We start from the raw sequence: 20,184 nt of genomic DNA, 5'->3' as shown, positions 1-20,184 counted from the left end.
CAATGAGTTTGTGTAGTAAATTCAAGATCTCTTTGGACAGAATACTGAAATTATGCATTAAAAATACTTTTTTTAACTCATTTGGCAAGAAAGATGTTCAGTAGGTCAGATATGGACTTCTGTATGGCTGATGTAACTTTAGAAAGCGTCAATGAGTATGTATAGACAGTACGTGATCAAGTACACTCTGGCCAGAATAATGTTTAGTGGGTCAAATATGGAGTATTGTATGGCTGTTGTAACATCAGAAGAAGAAAAGCAGTATGCGTTGAAAGTTTAAGATCGAGTATTCTTTGGCCAGTAATATGTTCAGAAGGTCAAAAATGGACTTCTGTTTGGCTGATATAACATCTGAAGGAGTCAACTAATATCAGTTCATGCCCAAGTAATCTTTGGCCAGATATTTGCTTAGCAGGTCAAATATGGACTTCTGTATGGCTGATGTAACATAAGAAGGAGTTAAATAATATTTATAGAAAATTCAAGATCAAATGGTCTTTGGCCAGAAATAAATGTTCAGTAGGTCAAATATGGACTTCTTTATGGCTGGCGTAACATCATAAAGAGTCAATGATAATGTATAGAAAGTTCTTGATCAAGAACTTTTGGTTCAGAAATATGTTCATTATGTCAAATTTGAACTAAGTATGTCTGATTTAACATAAGAAGGAGTCAATCAGTATGTATAGAAAGTTCAGGTTCAAGGACACTTTGGACAGAAATATGTTCAGTTGGTCAGATATGGACTACTGTCTTGCTTATTTAAAATCAGAAGTATATATTAATAAATATTTTGTGGATTCCTTGGCCAGAAATATGTTAAATAGGTCAGATGTTGACTACTGAATGGCTGATGTAACATCAGAAGAAGTCAACGAGTATGTATAGAAAGTTCATGATCAAGGACTCTTTGGAGAGAAATATGTTCAGTAGGTCAAAAATGGACTTCTGTTTGGCAGATGTAAACACTCCTTGTGATTGCGATATATCCAAGTCACCTGCTAGCTACCATCAGGGAGACTCTTTCCGCTGCCCATGCCCAATCGTCCCGGTCACATCTAGGGGTGGATTTGCCTCTTTCCAATGGAAATACCTGTATCCTTTTTGTGGTAGATTGATTCTCCAAATCCTGATTTGGTTGGTTGATTCCACTCAAAAGATTACCCACGGTCATGGAAATAGATGAGATGTTATTCAATCACGTTTTTCGTCACTACGTCCTTCCCAAAGACATTGTCTCAGATTGTGGACCCCAGTTCATTTCAAGGGTTTGGAAGGCCTTCTTTATACTCCTAGATGTGACCGTAAGTCTATCATCGGGCAGCCATCCCCAATCAAACGGGTAGATGGAAAGGAAAGTCCAGAACATCGAATGATTCCTCCGAACCTTCTGTCATAACCACTAGAACTCTTGGAGCCAGTTTCTGGCATGGGAAGAGTGCGCAAAGAATTCCCTACGCCAATTAAGTACCAGTGTGAACAGTGTGTACTTGTTCCTGTGGTACGGGGAACCCTCCAACTGTTTTTAGGTTACTGGTTCCAAGAAAGCGAGAGGGTCTGGGACTCAGCTCCTCACCATATGCAAGGAGCAATTTGTCACCAGAAGAGCCATGCGGATGTCCGGCAAACCCAGACACCATCCTATCAACCTGGACAGAAGGTATGGCTCTCCACCATCCGTCTACGTCTTCCGTATTGATTCCCAGGTTCATTGGCTCCTTTGAGATCGATGAGCAAATCAATCTAGTATCCTTCCAATTGAAATGACCTGCTCACAACCGTATTCATCCAGTGTTCCATGTCTCTCACCTCAAACCTTATCACTCACCCGTCTCTCCTCCCTCCCCAGAGCCTGGTACCATTGACGAGCCCCCTACCATCGATTGTAGAGGACGGAGGAGTCTACACAGTGAGAGAGACCTTGGACACCCGGCGCCGACATGGTCGATTGAAGCACCTCGTTGAGTGGGAGGGGTCCAGAGGAACGTTCCAGGGTTCCCAGAGATGACTTTTTATCCTGATCTCCTTACCTCTTTCCAGGAAACCCATCCAGATCAACCAGCTCCTCGCAGCAGAGGGATCACCTCGACGTCCCCGGCCTGTAGGAGAAGGCCCTGGAGGGGAAGTGGGGGGACTATCAGGGAATTGCCAGGCTCCACCTTTACTCCCTCACAGCATTCACTATCAGATGAGTATAAATCACAGCCACATGCCATCCATCAGCACACACTTTAGCAGCCTCTACAAAAGCCTGCACCACATGCACAGTCATTGCCTGGTCTCGACTAGGACTACGATAGCATCTGATGATCTTCTTACCTGAGATACTCACCTCCGTGTGGTTCTCCTTGTCTCCAATCCTGCCTGACTCCTTCTGCTGTCTCCAAGTGTGCTCTCCAGTACCCAGTAAACATATCCTTAATTCAAGTTACTCAGTGACTTGTGAGTGTGTGCATGTGGTGCAACCATAGACTGTAAAAAAATATGGACGTAGTGTCCGTGACGTCACCCGTAGGTTTCTGAAGACCGTTTTTGAAGCCTAAAGTGGGCGTGGCCGACCGTCGCCATCTTGGCAGCGCGTCACTCACGAATTTATTTATTTTTACAGTCAGACAATGAGCTGAGGTAATGTGACGGCTAACAGACAGCAGACAAACGGCTAATGATGACTAATGACCACAGCAGCGGGAATCCACCTGTCACTCAAAAGTGGACACACCCTTAATCATGCAGAAATTTAAGGCTTAATATAATTTAAACGGATGAGTTATAAAAAAATTCACCCCCTCACAGTCGTCATGAAGGGCAGAATTAGCTGTAGAGACCAAAGCCACTTTTTGCACCAGGCTGTAAACATGTTTTTTGCTGCTGTAAAGTTGGGCATTTCAACATGGGGGAGATACAGATTTGACTCACTCTTGCAGCCAGCCTCAAGCGGCCAGTCGATGAATTGCAGTTTAATTCACTTCCGTGTTGGTTTCAAGAGAGAGACAGGGAGGTTGCCGCTTGGATGCAACACACCTGCATTGGACTGCTTCATCTTCATCTTCCTGGTTGTTGTTGACCTGAAAATGCTCACCTTGATGTTCACCTGTTTGAAATAAAGTTGTGTTATTGTTACTCACTATTCCTGCGAATCCGTGTTTCCCGTCACATATATTTTAGCCACAATGTTGTTTTCTTTTTTTCTCTGCCGATGAAAATAGTTTCAAACAGAGTCACAGCAGAACCGCTGCGTCTCGGATCAACACAAAAAGAACTTCAATCAGTCAATGTTTCCCTTTAAGGCAGTTACTTGCCACAAGCTAATGATGGTTATAGTTTCATATATAAAGTATAATTTAATTTTTACCAACATTTTAAATAGCTATTTTCAATATAATTAAAATATAATAACATTATGTGTTGTGTAAATGCGTAAATGCGTGATTTTAAGCTGTAAAGTGAGCAGGATATATTAAAATGTAGAGCATGGCTTTGGCAGGCTTGTACCAGGCATGAGACGGGGCAGCCGGTGCCTGAACCCTGAGTTACTGATCTCATCTGAAGTCTAATCACTGATCAAAAGGGTGTTTTGTTTATTAATTCACTTAAATACTGTGGTTTTGTTTAATGTGCTACTGACCATGTAATACTATTGTGAAAATCAGATTTTCTGAAAAATGAAAACGTGAGCAGGAATTTATTAATTACAGTGCTATTATACACTCACATACATCAACAATCGGCATATAAATTCAACAATGGTGACATGCTTCATGCCGGCATACAAAACTGCTTCATGGCTCCCAGCATGCATTGCGGCACGAATAAATTATGCTGCTTAATTCTTTTACTATTTGTATTTGAATATTTTTTGATTGTCACCATTGATGAGGTTTGTTTGATGAGTGTTGATGTCTGTGTGTCTCAACTGTTAAAGAGGTTGTGTCAAAGGCTGAATTTGTTTACTACTTTTTCCTTCATTAATGCTTCGACTCCAGGATTTTTGAAGTCAGTCATGAAAGTACAGAAAAAGCAGTTTTTTAAACCACATTAATGCTGTCACTTGACTGCCATTAAACAGACATGTGGAGCTGCCTCTTCATCCATCTCTTTCTTCATCAATGCAGAATCATTTTCTGAAAACACCCGCAATTGCTGAAAGAGAAATAAACCAAGGAAATCAAGGGTCAAGAGCCCAACTAAAGCAAACACTGATCACCATGATGGTGATCTCAAACAAAACATTATCAACAATTAAACCTCTTAATCAACTTTTGATTAAAACAATGTCAGTGATTCTGCTGTGATGTTTCAGGGACATTATACTAACCTTTAAATTACGTTCTATTGACATTAAAGAAACTGGACATTTTTATGTTCTTGGAATGTTACAAATCAATGGTCCTAGAATGTTTTTTGTTTAAAAAAAAATAAGTTTCCCTTGTATTCCCGATGAACCCCTTTTATATGATGATGGTGAGGACACTATATGATGCATTAAGTCACTGATTGTGATAATTGATGAATCTTCAAAATGAGTTAATTTTATATATGATTGTGCTTTGAATAGTTTGTTGTCTATGCCTGATGAAGGTCATTGGACCGAAATGTTGCGGCAAATGAAACAATTTTGATACTTTTGCAAGTATTGATAGTGTGCCGGACATTCTTTTGTTTTTAAGAATGTTTCAGGATCATCATAGTAACCTTTTAAAAAATGTGCCTTTAACATGAATAAAACTGGATATTTTAACATTTCCATAACCAAAACAGAATGTTTGGAAAACAAAAGTCTGTTGTGAGATTTATTAAGTCCTTATCGTTCCTCTGTACATTTTGTTCATGCATGCTGAGTTGAGTCCTCACAATGAAAATAATGTGACTGTGTAAAGTGTATTAATTAAAATTGTGCACAAAATGTTTTTGTATATGATGTCATAGGCTAATATTACCTTGGTGGGCTTTTTGGGAACAGCACCTATGGGTTAAGGGAGTCATTCCTTAAAAACCCAACTTGACAGAAGAGTTCCATTGATGTTAATCATGTTTAGAGGTTGTTGTTTGTTTGTTTTTTAGCTCAGTATACATTTTTCTTTTATTAGTGTTATTAAAAATACACACACACACACACACACATTGCTTTTAATATTGCTTTTAAATGTGAAGAAAATATTAGCGGTTCATCACCGGATACTATATAATAACTTTTGATTTGGCTTCGTGCCTCATGAAAAAGACGCCTTTTTGGCATAGGACTTTTAAGTTGAAAACACTCTTATTTTAGAAGGTGCGCTTCAGGTCGAAGAGCTTCCGGTGTACATCACGACAAAAGTCTGTCGTGGCTGTTTTCATTTGTTGGAGGTAATCGGTGTTACGGTTGCTGAGCTCAAACAAAATCAACATGCCTCGAGTTTATATCGGAAGGTTGAGTTATCATGTCCGCGAAAAAGATATCCAGAGGTTTTTCGGTGGCTATGGGAAGCTCCTGGAGGTGGATCTGAAAAACGGGTGAGTTCATTCATCTGCACGCGACACGAGGGGGGTAACGGTTGATCCAGCGTGCACTGATATTAAATAAATCCATAATTCAAACTATATGGTTGGTTTCCAGCTGCAACTATTAGGTTAGTATTAAGTTCAAGGTCTAAATATTGAGTTGTTACATGTAACAGGAGAACTAAACGGAAGGGCCACTTGATGTAACCAATATGAGTTTGTTTATTTGCAGGCGTTGATTAAACGATATCGCATTATCAGTGACTGCAAATAAACAAACCGATATTCGTTTAGGCTGTACATGTTTTGTCGCAGGAGTATTCGGCTGATAGTCTCGCCACGTTTACACGCTTCAAGCGCCTCCATTTTCTCGGCCTAGACTCAGAGTGAAATGAGCGCCAGAGATGCAGTCAATGAACGGTCCGCTGTGTTTGTGTGTCTCATTATCACCGCGTGTTACATTCACACACACACACACACACACACACACACACGCACGTTTTGTTTCTTGAGAGAGCCAGTATATTGTTATTTGACTTAATCTTCTTCCGGGTAATTTTTGTTGACTATTTTCTCATATAACGTTAGCGCTTTTCTGGCTGTCCATCTTTCTAACAATGCCTACCAACTAGTTTTGGACATGCTAGCTAATTGATAACATCCTAACAACCACCCAGAAAACCTGCAAAGTCTGATAGACTGCATGGCCTTACACTTGTAACTTATAAAAACTACTTTGATCTGGAAGCCTTAATTTCAAGCTTTTTAAAGTACTTCAAACTTTCTAGCCAGGCTTTCTCAAGCCAACATCAACCTTTTTTTTTTTTTTACTTTTGTGTGTGTGTGTGTGTGTGTGTGTGTAAGTTAGTCGGTCTGGTTGTAATTAGTCAAACACATTGATTGTGCAATAAAGTAGATTTTTGCACTGAATTTGTATGTCAGTATTAATTTAGTTAATTTATGCCCTGGTTTCACAAATACGGCTTAGGCCTAGATTAAGTCAGGATTAGGCTTTAGTTCAATTAGCACTTTTAAGTAGCTTTTATAAACGTGCCTTTAAAAAACATAGCCTAACTGCTGTGCATCTTGAGACAAAACAATGGCACTGACATGTTTTAAGATATGCCGGTGCAAGCTGCTTTGTTAAAACGGCTCAAACATGTATTTTAGCCTGAGACTAGGCTTAAGCCTTCTGTGAATGCAGGGGTTAATGTATTAGACTTGATCAAGATGGTGATTACTTTCCATTGGGTTCAACAGCATTCAGAAGGGCTTTTCATACTTGAAATGGTTAACCCTGGGTCATTGTAAACCCTGGGTTAACAATCCTGCTTCATGTTTCACACTGCTCGTAATTAACCCAGAGTTAACAATTAATCCTGGGTATTCATTAGCTGGCGTTTCACACAATGCATTCCTAAACCCTGGGTTAATGTCCTTGTCTGCATATTTGCGGTGTGATGATTGGATGAACACTGCGTGAATGCAATGGCCAATCACAGACGTACATGTTGAGCGTGTGAACGCAATGGCCAATCACAGACATGTATGTTGAGCGTGTGAACGCAATGGCCAATCACAGACATGTTGAGCACGTGAACACAATGGCCAATCAGAGACATGTATGTTGAGCGTGTGAACGCAATGGCCAATCACAGACATGTATGTTGAGCGTGTGAACGCAATGGCCAATCACAGACATGTTGAGCACGTGAACACAATGGCCAATCAGAGACATGTATGTTGAGCGTGTGAACGCAATGGCCAATCACAGACATGTATGTTGAGCGTGTGAACACAATGGCCAATCACAGACATACATGTTGAGCACGTGAACACAGTGGCCAATCACAGACATGTATGTTGAGCACATGAACACAATGGCCAATCACAGACGTACATGTTGAGCGTGTGAACGCAATGGCCAATCACAGACATGTATGTTGAGCGTGTGAACACAATGGCCAATCACAGACATGTACAGTGTGTGCAGAATTATTCGGTACACTGATTTTCTGATGATATTTTTTTCTAGGCACTTTTTACCAGTTCCAAACCACATTAATCTTAACAACTATTCATTTTGTATTTAATCATTTATAAGTGATATTTAATTGTTCATGAAGGCTGGAAATGAAAAACGCCTTATATTCAGGTGTGCATAATTATTAGGCACGTTTTCTTTTACAGATTAAAATAAGTCAAAAAAAGAGATTTAACTTAAATTTAACTTAACAAAAAAAAGCCCCCTGATATATATATTAAGTTGCTCAAGCAAGTGGCAAAACATTTAAACACGTAGGCCATATATTAAAGGATTAGTTCACCTCAAAATGAAAATTTCCTGACAATTTACTCACTCTAATGCCATCCAAGATGTTCATGTCTTTCTTTCTTCAGTGGAAAAGAAATTAAGTTTTTTGAGGAAAACATTTCAGGATTTTTCTCCACACAATGGACTTCAATGGCAACCAAGATGTTGAAGTCCAAATCAATTAAGTTTCGAAGGGCCTGGCTCACAGTCTCCGCTCTAATTCATCCCAAAGGTGATCTATCAGGTTGAGGTGCAGGCCAGTCCAGTTCCTCCACACCAAACTCCTCATCCATCTCTTCATGTGCCTTGCTTTGTGCACTGGTGCACAGTCATGTTGGAACAGGAACATCCCCAAACTGTTCCCACAAAGTCGGGAGCATGAAATTAAGAGTATTAAGCGTTAAGAGTATTAAGAGTTCCTTTCTCTGGAACTAAGGGGCCAAGCCCTGATAAACAACCCCACACCATAATCCCCCCTCCACCAAACTTTACTCTTGGCACAATGCAGTCAGACAAGTATCGTTCTCCTGGCAAACGTCAAACCCAGACTCGTCCATCGGATCGCCAGACAGAGCAGCGTGATTCGTCACTCCAGAGAACACGTCTCCACTGCTCTAGAGTCCAGTGCTTTACTCCACTGCATCCCACGCTTTGCATTGCACTTGATGTAAGGCTCAGCCATGGAAACCCATGTGTGTGTGACTGCGTGAACACAATAGCCAATCAGAGGTGTTTAAGAATCCATTCAACAGCACTCGAAATGCTGGTATCGTTAAATTTTTAAAATTTCAAAACAAAACTTTTGACAACACTAGGTTGTACTATAAAGTTTATATATAAAGGTAAGAATGAAATGGTCTCCTCTTCACTCCAATTGTCACCATTTTACATCTTCCCCTGAACCGCTGCGTTTCCGTGAATGAGCCGCTTGATTGGCTTTCACCTGTCGACTGCTAAATATCTAGTCGTAACATTCTAACTAGGGATGTCAATTTTCACAAATTCCCATGATCGATCGTCATTTAAATTAACGATCAATTAATCGATTAATCGTTAGCCTTAATACTGCGATACTGCTGATGCCAACAGCATGACAAAACGCTATGTTCCTCACCAAATCAATGAGAATGGTTTTAAATATAAATAAAGGGCTACTAGGATTGTAAAATGTTTCGATGTGATTGATAATTAAATTATTTATAATCAAATATAACTACTAATACAACGCGTCACCAACGCCGCCTCATATGCGCTTAGAATGTGTGACTGTTGTGGACGCGCTCTTCCTGGAACAACTGCACGCGCTGAATGAATCTGCTACCGTTAATCTGGAGCACTTTCCTAGCACGTTATTTATCTAAAAGAAACGCATCCTATATGAGATTAATCAGATATAGTCAAAATAAACATATTACAAATTATATCTGCACAAAATGACGCAAATTCATGCACAAGTGAACTTGAACTAAGTTACGTGCGGTGCCATTCATTCAGAACTAACTTACTCGTGTTGTGGCTGCGCTCTTCCTGGAGCAACGTGACACTGCAACTAAACCCAAATAATTCACAATGTTTTATTACAATATTGTTCTCTTTATAATGTTATGTAATATTACGGTCCCAATAGTCATTATTAGTCGTGCACTGCCGTTTGAGCTGCGCGCGCTGAAGCTGACGCTTTACTACAGAGTTAATTCTCAAATGCATGCATCCAATATGAGATAAATCAGATATAGATAGGCATACACAAAATAAACAGTATTGCAACTTACATTTGCACAAAACAAAAGGCTGCGAATGCACACGCAAACTTATAGTCATGATGGTGTAAAATGGTCCCAATCATGACTCCGGCGCGCTCGCTTTACATGTTTCGCGGTTGAGCAGCGCACACGCGCATGAAGACCTGCTTAATCGATAAGTTGTATCGATTAAATGTATTATCGACAATTAATCGATCGTCGATTAATCGTTGACATCCCTAATTCTAACACTGTACAGTCTTTCACACTATTGCACGTTTGGCACCGCAATCCGGGGTTAACTCAACTGCACAAAAGCGTTGCTATTCATGACCCCAGGTAAAAAACAGTGCTAACCCAGCTTCTAAATTACAATTGTGAGACTTTCCTTTACCCATGGGTTAAAAGCGGAGTTTAGAACAACGATAACTCTGGGTTGAGCACAGTGTGAGAAGTCTTGGGTTTAACCACTGTAACCTGCATTGCTTGTTAGCCTTGGGCCTAATCAGGTCTGTCTTCATAGGTATGGCTTTGTAGAGTTTGAAGACACCCGTGATGCAGATGATGCCGTCTATGAGCTGAACGGTAAAGAGCTGTGTGGAGAGCGGGTCATGGTGGAGCACGCCAGAGGTCCTCGCCGAGACCGGGACAGCTATGGAGGAGGCGGCGGAGGCGGAGGAGGAGGAGGAGGAGGCGGGGGTTATTATGGTGGCGGTGGCGGCAGTGGTGGAGGAGGAGGAGGAGGTAGAGGAGAAGGACGCAGCAGTAAGTACAATAACATCAGTTATGTTGTGTCTTATCGCAGAGAGTACTTGGTTTTACATTTCTGGAAACCAGATGCTTCTAAGAGGATTTTAAGTGTAAGCATTAAGCAAGAATATATCAGAAAACTTGCTACCCAGATTTATGCTGCTTGCATGTAATTTTTTAATTTAACAAGCAATTATTAATTTCTGTATTTGCATTTATATCAAACATCATGCTGTCAATATCAACTGCTATTATTAAGCTAATGTTTTCTTTCCCCTCCTTTCTTTACGTTTTTTAGTAGGGCTGGGCGATATGGCCAAACAAATCATATCTTTCACGTTATTTCACATCTTGCCCAATGTTGCCCTACAAACAATGTTCACATTGAAGGCTATGAAAACAAATGTAGTGAACGCAACTATCTATGCTATGTGCAAAGCAAAGGGCTAAAATCACGTTACATTCTATTGTAACATTACAATAAAAAAGTGTTTTAAAGCAGAAATTAGAATCACTAAATTAAAAATTAAACTAAATAAAAACGAAGCACAGACTAAATGTTAACTGGTAATTATTACACGGCTCTGTGGAATACTTGATTCTGATTGGTCAATAGCGCCGTCCAGCGGTGTGTTATTCCTAGGGCTGTACTCAACCAAAGAAAATCTTGGTCGACTGAAGTCCTGAAATTTTCGACAAAAAATCGACTAAAATCGACTAAAAATGACGTTAAAAAAAAAAAAAGTTAAATTAATTAGATGCGCACTGTGCGCAGTACTTGGTAGCCTTGTTGTCCGCCTAAATGAATTATAAATAAACATAAACAACTAGTAGGCTATTTGCAGTATATTAAATCGTTTTTGACCTAATTATTTTGCACTGAAATGAGTCTGACACTTGAGTCTGTCGGCTCTGACAGCGCTGCATCACGTGCACCTGCGCAATATCATAGCTTATGATTTCCGAAAATAGTACTATGTTGTCAACTAGTGATATCATCACAAGAACTGTTGAGGAATATGCAACATAATTTAGACAATTATTTTTGTCATATGTTATAATAATAAGTTATAACTGTCAGACACTATCATTTCACCGTGCATGTCCTCGCACCGAGCGAGGCTGAACATGAGCTCAGCTTCGCAGCTGACACGAATAGACTATTAACTAAAGCTTTTACTCTTAATAAACACAAAAGGCACGTCCACTTTAATAAAAAAAGAATATTTATTAAACAAACCAGATCAAGAGCAGAAACTAAATAAAGTGCATAACTGAAAAATAAAGCATCCTAGGCTCAAAACTAACACAACCAACAGCACAGCGCAATTGCGCATTAGGCTCCAAATAAAAAATAAAAAAGTTAGGTTATCACACTAAAACATTGAAATATGCAAATTCTGATATGTTCATATAGCCTACTCAAAACACACAGGGCAAGCTAACGCAGACAAGTGAGCTTACCACTTTTAGATGATATGTCATGTTTGTCGTCGAGCTGTGGAAAACTTGCTTGCAAACTTTGCATTCGACCTTTTTCCTGTTATCAATTTTAACAAAATGCTGCCACACTGTCGATTTCTTTGTTGTTGACATGTTAGAAGAGGACTATTAAACGCTCTCACAATTAAATAAATAATATTCAGCATCAAACCTTCTACGCTCGACGCTCTCTCTTGGGTTGGGCTAATCCAAAAAAGGTGAAAACAAGGGGGGTGTTTTGAAGATAGACTGTTACAGTGAAACAAGGGTACTCTGAAAACACCCCCATTAGCAGTTAGTGCTTTCCACCTGATGAAATGAGCGCGCCTTAGCGCGGCAAAACTGATGAAATAAACGCGGCAGAAAATCGACCAATCAGAATTTTGGTCGAACCAGAACGTATCGACCAATTAATCGACTAATCGACTAGGACAGTACAGCCCTAGTTATTCCCAGATAACAACCGCTCAAAACAGAAAACGCAGGCTCATCCGGGTCACTGAAGTCAGCAGCGCTGTACTATACGCTCGCTAGGAACGTTTTTTCTTCGTGGAAGTTTTGCGTTTGGTGAGCCAATAAAATATGAACACTATTTTGTGTACAGTTATTTATGCCAGTCAGTATTGTGGACTATTTTGTGACTATTGTTTTGTACACTATTTGATTGAGATACAAAACGGTACAATTTTAAAACAGTTTAATCTGAAATCATTATATCTTATCCTCATAATTATTTATATGGTGAAATGCTGTGTAATAAGTGATATGACTGTATACCGTATCCCTTAATGGTCCGTCTAGTTTGAACTTGCCGCTGAAACTGCTCTCTCCGCAGAAGCTTTGCGTTTAAAGACCTAATAAAATATTTAAACTCTAAAGATCAGTATTTCATGTGTAGTAATTCACTTATGTGGCAAGTTGCCGTGTAATAAGCGGGATAATGTACATCCAGCCGGTTGTTATCTCAGAATAACCCCCTTCAGCGTGATGGAGGCGCCTCATGCTAACAATGCAAACATTTTGTGATGTAATTTTAATTTCTTTTTTAAATGTATAAAAATGCCCCTCTTAAAGTTAATGTTTAAGTGTTAGTTTTTTCCCTTTTTTTTTTTTTTTTTTTTACTGTGGTATCGAGTATCGTGTGCTTTTGGTGGTATCGACGACTATTTTTGGCATCTTGACATCCCTAGTCATAATCATGGCGCTCCTCTTCTATCGCCTGTTTGGCGGCGCTCACTCACTGAAGTCTGTGATGGATGGCGGCGACTCGCTTGTCCTCTCCTGACAGCTAAATGGAAATATTTGCATGATTTGCAAAACCACATCTTAAACATATTAAAAGCCGCAAGTATCTGTCAGAGCGTCTGATGGGGCAAGCAGTGTTAAACTATACACACGTTAACTATATATTACAAGTTGTTTTGAAACCTTTGATATAAAGCATGTCTTTAGGACACATTTGATGATTCACTTTCAGCAGCAGCTCACTCTGTATATCTATATAAACCTCATCCTATATCGTTTATAAAAAATATATTGAAATATCGTACAAACTCGATATACCACCCAGCCCTAACTTCTAGTGAAGAAACCCAAACCAGCTTCACACAGCTTTCTTGATTCCATATGTTCTCGTTATGTTGATGTAATGCTAATGAAATGTCATCTGTGAGCATTAAGCCTTTAGCCCTTTCACATCAGGGCAAGTCATTGCCAGTACTCTCTCAAAGACTGTACTTTGATTGAATTATTCAAATTAGGGGTGTAACAATATACCGTGTCACAATATATCGCAATACGAAAATGCAACAATATGTATCGTGGAGAGTGACGGTATGTATTGTGTATAGTTCACCCAAAATAAAAATTACTGTGTGAGGGGAAAAAAAATTCACGTTTTCGGAGTTTAAGTGTCAGTACTACATTACACTACTTTATATAATGTTAATAATGTATAATAATGCAGTGGGGGAATATTTGTGGGTCCTGATAAAGCCAAATGTCTTGTTACCAGTAAAAGTGGCCTACATTATTTTAAATATATCTAGCCAGTGAAAGAGTGCAAGCATATTCGTCTAAAATAGGCACCAAGTCCAAGCCTATTCATTTACACACCAAATGTAATGCCAAATTTAGTATTGCAATAATATCGTATCATGAGTTCAGAATCGTGACATGAGGGTATCGTTACACTCCTAGTTCAGATACTTGTTATATGAAACATGTTACACTTTTTATTTTGTTAGAGGGTGTTTTACACCAGTGCTTCTCAAGTCTCATCTTGAATCCCCCCCCACTGCACATTTTGCATGCCTCCCTCAGCGTACGCACCCAATTCAAGTCTTGCAGTCTCTACTGATGAGCTGGTGATTGGAGTCGGGTGTGTTCGATTAGGGACACATCCAAAATGTGCTGTGGGACAGGCTTGAGGAGCACTGCTTTATACAATGGTGTGTTTTCCCCCCATATACCATTTATTCTTTCTTCTTGCCTTTTAAGCTTGTGTTCTAGCCCAGTGGAAAGTAACCATCAACGTCCATGTTAAAGTTTAATTTGATTTCCAATTTGATTTCCACAATAACAAAGTCCTTGATGTTTCAATTTGAAAGAGTCCAGTGGGGGCTGAGGCTGAGTCCAAGTGTCGTTGTGGCTAAGATGACTACCTGACCGGTTTGGCCTTGGCCTCTTCACCTTACAATGTGTGTGTGACCTTTGCCCCTTGATGCTTTGGCTGACCTAACCGGAAGCCAAGATGACAGCAGCCTTTTGCCAATAGACCAGGGGTGATGGTGAGGAATGCCACTAGTTATTGCTATGTTGTCCATATGGAAAGCCTCTAGCCAAAATGTAATAGAAATACCTGAAATGGAGACATTGTACGGGCAAGATGTTCATGCGAGGATTTGTGAGCCTAAATATTAGACATTTAAATGTATCATGCTGCCTTTCAAAATATATTTTTTGCCCTGAACGACCTGGGAACGATTGTCTTGTTGTCAGTCTTATCAGCTTCTCTCTTATCCAAATAGTAAAGCCTTTTCTGGGAGGCAACAAACTGCTCTTGAGTCTGAACAGGTTGGCAATAAGCAACAGAGGGCAAATATGACTTGTATCCTCTCATAGGTTCTAATGTTAATTCAGTGGCGTCCATCTTTCCTTGATTTCTCTGTCATAAAAGGATGTCCCCTTCCCTTTTCTCCTGAAGGTGGTTACAGCAGCAGGAGTCGCACCGGTAGGGACAAGTACGGTCCTCCTGTTCGCACCGAGCACCGGCTCATTGTGGAGAATCTCTCCAGCCGCTGCAGTTGGCAAGACCTTAAGGTAAGGCTGGTGATATACACACATTAATGCTGACCGCATTCCTGTTTCACGTTTCTCACACCATTGCATACAAAGGGATCAATTACACTTAATGGCAACCGGTTTGAAATAACTTCCTTCTGTGAACTGATGTGGCATCATATTACAGAATGAGGCAGAAATTACTTTATTTTATAGTATTCTATACTGTGGTCATGGCTATGTCGATTGGCATTGCATTATAAATATACATTATCCTTATGAAAATACCCGACATAGATTGAAGAACACAGATTTTTCATAGTCAAGTATGTACTTTTGCAGTCACAAGCTATGTTGTGCACAGAGGTGAAGGTTGTGTTCCCTTCGCAGGACTTCATGCGCCAGGCGGGTGAGGTGACCTATGCAGACGCACACAAGGAGCGCGCCAACGAGGGAGTCATTGAGTTTCGCTCCATCTCGGACATGCAGAGAGCGCTGGACAAGCTGGATGGAACGGACATCAACGGCAGGAAGATTCGTCTGGTTGAAGACAAGCCGCGGCGTCGGCGCTCGTACTCCGGGAGCCGCTCTCGGTGAGTGCTTACCAAGTTTAACCACCAAATTTTTTATTTTTAATATTCAAGACACTTTAAAGCAGGGGTCCCCAATAGAGATGCACCGATTACAATTTTCTTGGCCGATTCCGATTTCCGATTTTTCATTAAGTTTGACCTGCCGATACCGATTTTAGCCGATTCCGATTTAATTTTTTCTAACCACTTTACAGCACACACAAATATTTATTTGATATCTTTTCTGTAATAGAACATTTTACAATTTGCATAGTTCACACACATCTAAAGTGCAGTGTTATGGAAGAACCATTTCCTTTTCACATTCAATATCCAATATTTTTTTATATATGTATTTAACAAACTAAACGTCTGTATGAAAACAGGGAATGGCAATAAAATAATATATAAATAAAAAATAAAATAATATAGCCTTGCAGTACAAAGATATTTCTCAAAGCACACACACACAGGCCTATTGCAATCACTTGTACAAACTGAATAATAAAACAAGTTTAAATGGGTACATTTTCTATAAATATTAGTCTTCGTTTTCTTTTCTGACATAGCCTACTCTAGTTCTTGTTAAAACACGCAAAGTCTGTGCATTTTGGGCACTTTTTTGGTGAAACCCTATTTAAGCTATTTTGTCCATCAAAAGTGTGCTTTCCCTTTAATTGAGCGTGAGCAGTGCAGCAAATGGACTCGGCGCCGAAACACGCGCTTCACTGCTCACGATGCTCCTGCTTGACGCTCACGCGCTGCTCCTGCTCCCGTTGTCAATGCACTCATTGATTAACATGCACTCTGAAAAAAAATACGCGCTTGCGGTCTGAACGGACGTAATTCACGAGGTTTTCTACATGTGTGTACCGTGTGCACGTGTGATGCTGATGTTGCGCGATGTTAATCATGCGGCGCCCGAGTGCATTTGACCGGCATAAAATCGGCATTTGTCAGACTGACCGGCCGGTCGCCGGTCACGGCCGATCACGTGAAAATCGGCCAATTCCGGTCACCAGCCGATCAATCGGTGCATCTCTAGTCCCCAACCCCTGGGCCGCGTACCGGTCCGTGGGACATTTGGTACCGGGCCGCACAGAAAGAATAAATAACTTACCGTATTGTCCGGACTATAAGTTGCTCCGGAGTATAAGTCGCATCAGTCAAAAAATGCGCCATGAAGAAGAAAAAACATAGCCTAAGTCGCATTTATTTAGAAATTTATTTCACACAAAAAAAAAAAGTTATGGACGTGACAGTTCTCCGTTACGGACGCGAGCGCTCTGAAAGCGGCACTAAAAGACTGCTTTTAAAATTTTCACTGAGACCTCAAACAGAAAGCACAAAGCCTGTCTTTAAATTTAATTTAGTTTTGTATTAATTGTATCTTAATTTTAATCAATGTTTCATCAACTAATTGCTTGGATTTAATAAATAAGAAGTAAATATATTAGAAAATAGATCATCAGGACACGGAGGTGCCGACGCGTGAACTGGAGCTCGTCTCCTAAATGAACCGAAACTCAGCGTATAAGGGAGCCTACTTGCCTCACAGACCTGAGACATATATAGAAAGCTTGAAATGTCTACTTTTAAAAAGAACAATTCAAAATGAAAGAAAAGTGACTGTTCTCTGCTTTTGTAATTCGTATGAAATGTGCATTTCTCTCTGGCGCGTTCACTACATGTGAAGATCGCAAGTCAGCATCGTCAACTTCATCTTTGCAGCCGACACTGACACAGAAAACACTTGTTTATTAGTAAACAATTAAAATGTCTCCTGCTATATTTTACATATTCATAATCATTAATTTGTGACAGCTTTTAGGTGCTTTATTCACCCTTACATGTTACATGAACGCATCAGCACCGAAAACATGGAGATTTTTTTCTTTTGGGGGGCATTTTGTTTGTGTTCAGGCTTTCTCAGTTGTCTTTAGGCGCGATGTTACGAGGACGCTGCTAATAAAGTTGCGAGTAGGCCTACACATTGGATTCACGTTTATTATTTTTTTATGCCAGTTGTATCATTTTATTTTGTTGTATTTATCCGCCACACCTGAAAGGCAGGTCCGTGAAAATATTGTCTGATATTAAACCGGTCCGTGGTGCAAAAAAGGTTGGGGACCGCTGCTTTAAAGCTTTGCTAGGATTGGGAAATCATCTTGCTGGGCACTAGGAGTGAAACGATACCCTCATGTCACGGTTCGATACATATCACGATACTGAACTCACGATACCATATTGCGATACTCCAAGACATATGATAAAAGGTTAACAAAAAATGTACTGTTGATTTAAAATGCAAAAGTTTGTGGCTGTAAATGAAGAGGCTTGGACTTGGTGCTGGAAACCCAAAGCTCAGGACAATAGAGACACCAGAATAACAATATTCATGATTCTGAAGCTGAAGCTGAAAATACAGGATTATTTTAGATGAATATGCTTGCACTCTGTCAATGACTAGATATATTTAAAATATAGGCCACTTTTCAGGACCCACAAATATTCCCCCATTGCATTATATATTATATTCAACATTTATATACAGTAGTGTAATGTAATACTGACACTAAAACTACATTTTTTTAACTATACACAATACATACTGTCACTCTCCACGATACATATTGTTGCATTTTTGTAGTGCGATATATTGTGCCATCATTTATTGCTGGTTATTACTTTAAAGTTGACCTATTTTGCAAAGTTCACTTTTCCATTGTTGTTGGACATAATTGTATCCGCAGTGCGTACACAACCACTCTCTTATGATAATCCATTCACTCCGTTTGTAATGTGCCCAATAAATCAGAAAGTGTCTCTAAATGAGACATTCAGGAATGCATGTGTTGAGCAGTAGAACAGGCCCCGCCCACACCGACCCTATTAGCATAGCTCCTCCCCTGATTGAGCTGCACACAGTCTGCCATGTTTAACTCCTCGCCAGAGCATTCAAGTACATTCATGGTCAAGAGCAGCGAGTGATCATGTTTCTCTTCTGTTGTTTGATTCACATTAACAGCATAGACAGCAGCAGGTACTGTATATCAGGCCGCTCTCACTTTAACACACCGGTCTAATATACACATACGACGACTTCCTTTTTTAATGGCTTTTTTCTCTCCCATCTTATATTCACTGGACAAACAGTCCTGCCTCATACTGAATGCTGCTAAGATAAGAGCCGCAGTATTTACACTTACAGTTGACTCTGCATATAATGCTGGTATAGGAGTGCGTTAACAAGCTATTCTTTTCTTTTTCCCCCAGGTCTCGTAGCCGGCGTCGTTCTCGTAGTAGGAGTCGGCGTAGCAGCCGTTCTCGGAGCAACTCGAGATCTCGCTCAAGGTAGGAATAAATAATGAAATTGATTTAAATGTGAGTAGTTGTTTGTTTTTCCTTTCCCTTCAGCTTCTGATTGTCTTTTGTAGGTCTCGCTCTCGCCGACGCCGCTCCCGCTCCAGGTCCCGTTCCAAGTCAGGACACAAGTCTCGCTCCAAGTCTCCGTCGAGCAAGTCTCGCTCGCGCAACCGTAAATCTCGTTCTCGCTCCCGCACACACAAATCCCGCAGTCGATCAACCAGTCGCAAGTCTCGCTCCCGCTCAGACGAGCGCAAGTCCCGGTCTAAGAGCACTTCTAAAGTGAAGTCGGATCGCGGGCGGTCCCAGGAGAAGCCGGTCAGCAAGAAGTCCCGGAGCAGATCTGCTTCTCCTGTGGAGAATGGCGACGGGGGGCGTCCCAAGTCCAAGTCTGCTTCCCGCTCTCCAACACCTCAGGCTGGGAAGTCTCCAGACAGGCATTCACGCTCCCACTCAAAGTCTGGCTCGCGCTCCAAATCCCGCTCCCGCTCCCGCTCCCGCTCCAGATCCAAGTCCCAAGACTAGTTTTAAGTGCCGTCTGAATTTTTTTTGTTTTTTTTTTTTTGTTTTGTTTTTCTTCCCCTCCCTCCTCTTTAGGAGTCCAGTTTTCCGGGATAGTTTTCTAATGGTAATGATGGGATCCAGGTCCAAGTTATTGCATTAGTTTTAACTTACCCATCTTCAACAGAGTGAATCATAGCTTCGATATTTTATATACGTACCAATGGCATGAGAATAATTAATTGATTTAATTTAGTGTGCTGCATGTCGATCTTTTTATAAACCATGATCCGCTGTGCCGTGGCTGGGAAAGGCCTCTCTCTCGGCAGCGGAACGACGGGCCGCACCGTCCTGTGGCTTAGAAAGTGCTAACCGTTATCTGAAAAATCAACGTTTCCTTTTCTTCATTTAATTAATTGAAAACTGTCTGATTTTGTTTTATTAAAATTTACAATCTATTTCACTGTTGGTGTTTTGTTTTTAATGGTGTTTTGTTTTTAATGCTGTTTTTACCAAAACTCATTGTGAAGGGCTATACCAAAGATAACACGATGCTGAATTTTAAATTAATCATTTTAATAGGTGAATAGGGAAGTCCACAACTACAATGATGATGACACAGATGAACAATATCATTGCAATCATTCCAGATTTGTTTTTCCCAGCTGATGAATGATAAAAACATTGACAGCCA

The 20,184-nt window shown here is 40.3% G+C and overlaps 1 protein-coding gene across 1 annotated transcript; it reads left to right on the top strand.

The window, feature by feature from the left end:
* Positions 1 to 5,288: 5,288 nt before the first annotated feature.
* Positions 5,289 to 19,953, top strand: srsf6a (serine and arginine rich splicing factor 6a). Its single transcript, XM_084099119.1, has 6 exons — positions 5,289 to 5,493; positions 10,061 to 10,302; positions 14,975 to 15,090; positions 15,442 to 15,644; positions 18,900 to 18,977; positions 19,061 to 19,953. Exons 1-6 carry the CDS (start codon positions 5,387 to 5,389, stop codon positions 19,512 to 19,514), a joined length of 1,200 nt encoding a protein of 399 aa, XP_083955245.1. The 5' UTR covers positions 5,289 to 5,386; the 3' UTR covers positions 19,515 to 19,953.
* The last annotated feature ends 231 nt before the right edge of the window (positions 19,954 to 20,184 follow it).

This window comes from Abramis brama, assembly GCF_963993115.1.
Source record: "Abramis brama genome assembly, chromosome: 22".
NCBI classification, from domain to species: domain Eukaryota; kingdom Metazoa; phylum Chordata; class Actinopteri; order Cypriniformes; family Leuciscidae; genus Abramis; species Abramis brama.
This window is presented reverse-complemented; position numbering and strand designations above follow the sequence as displayed.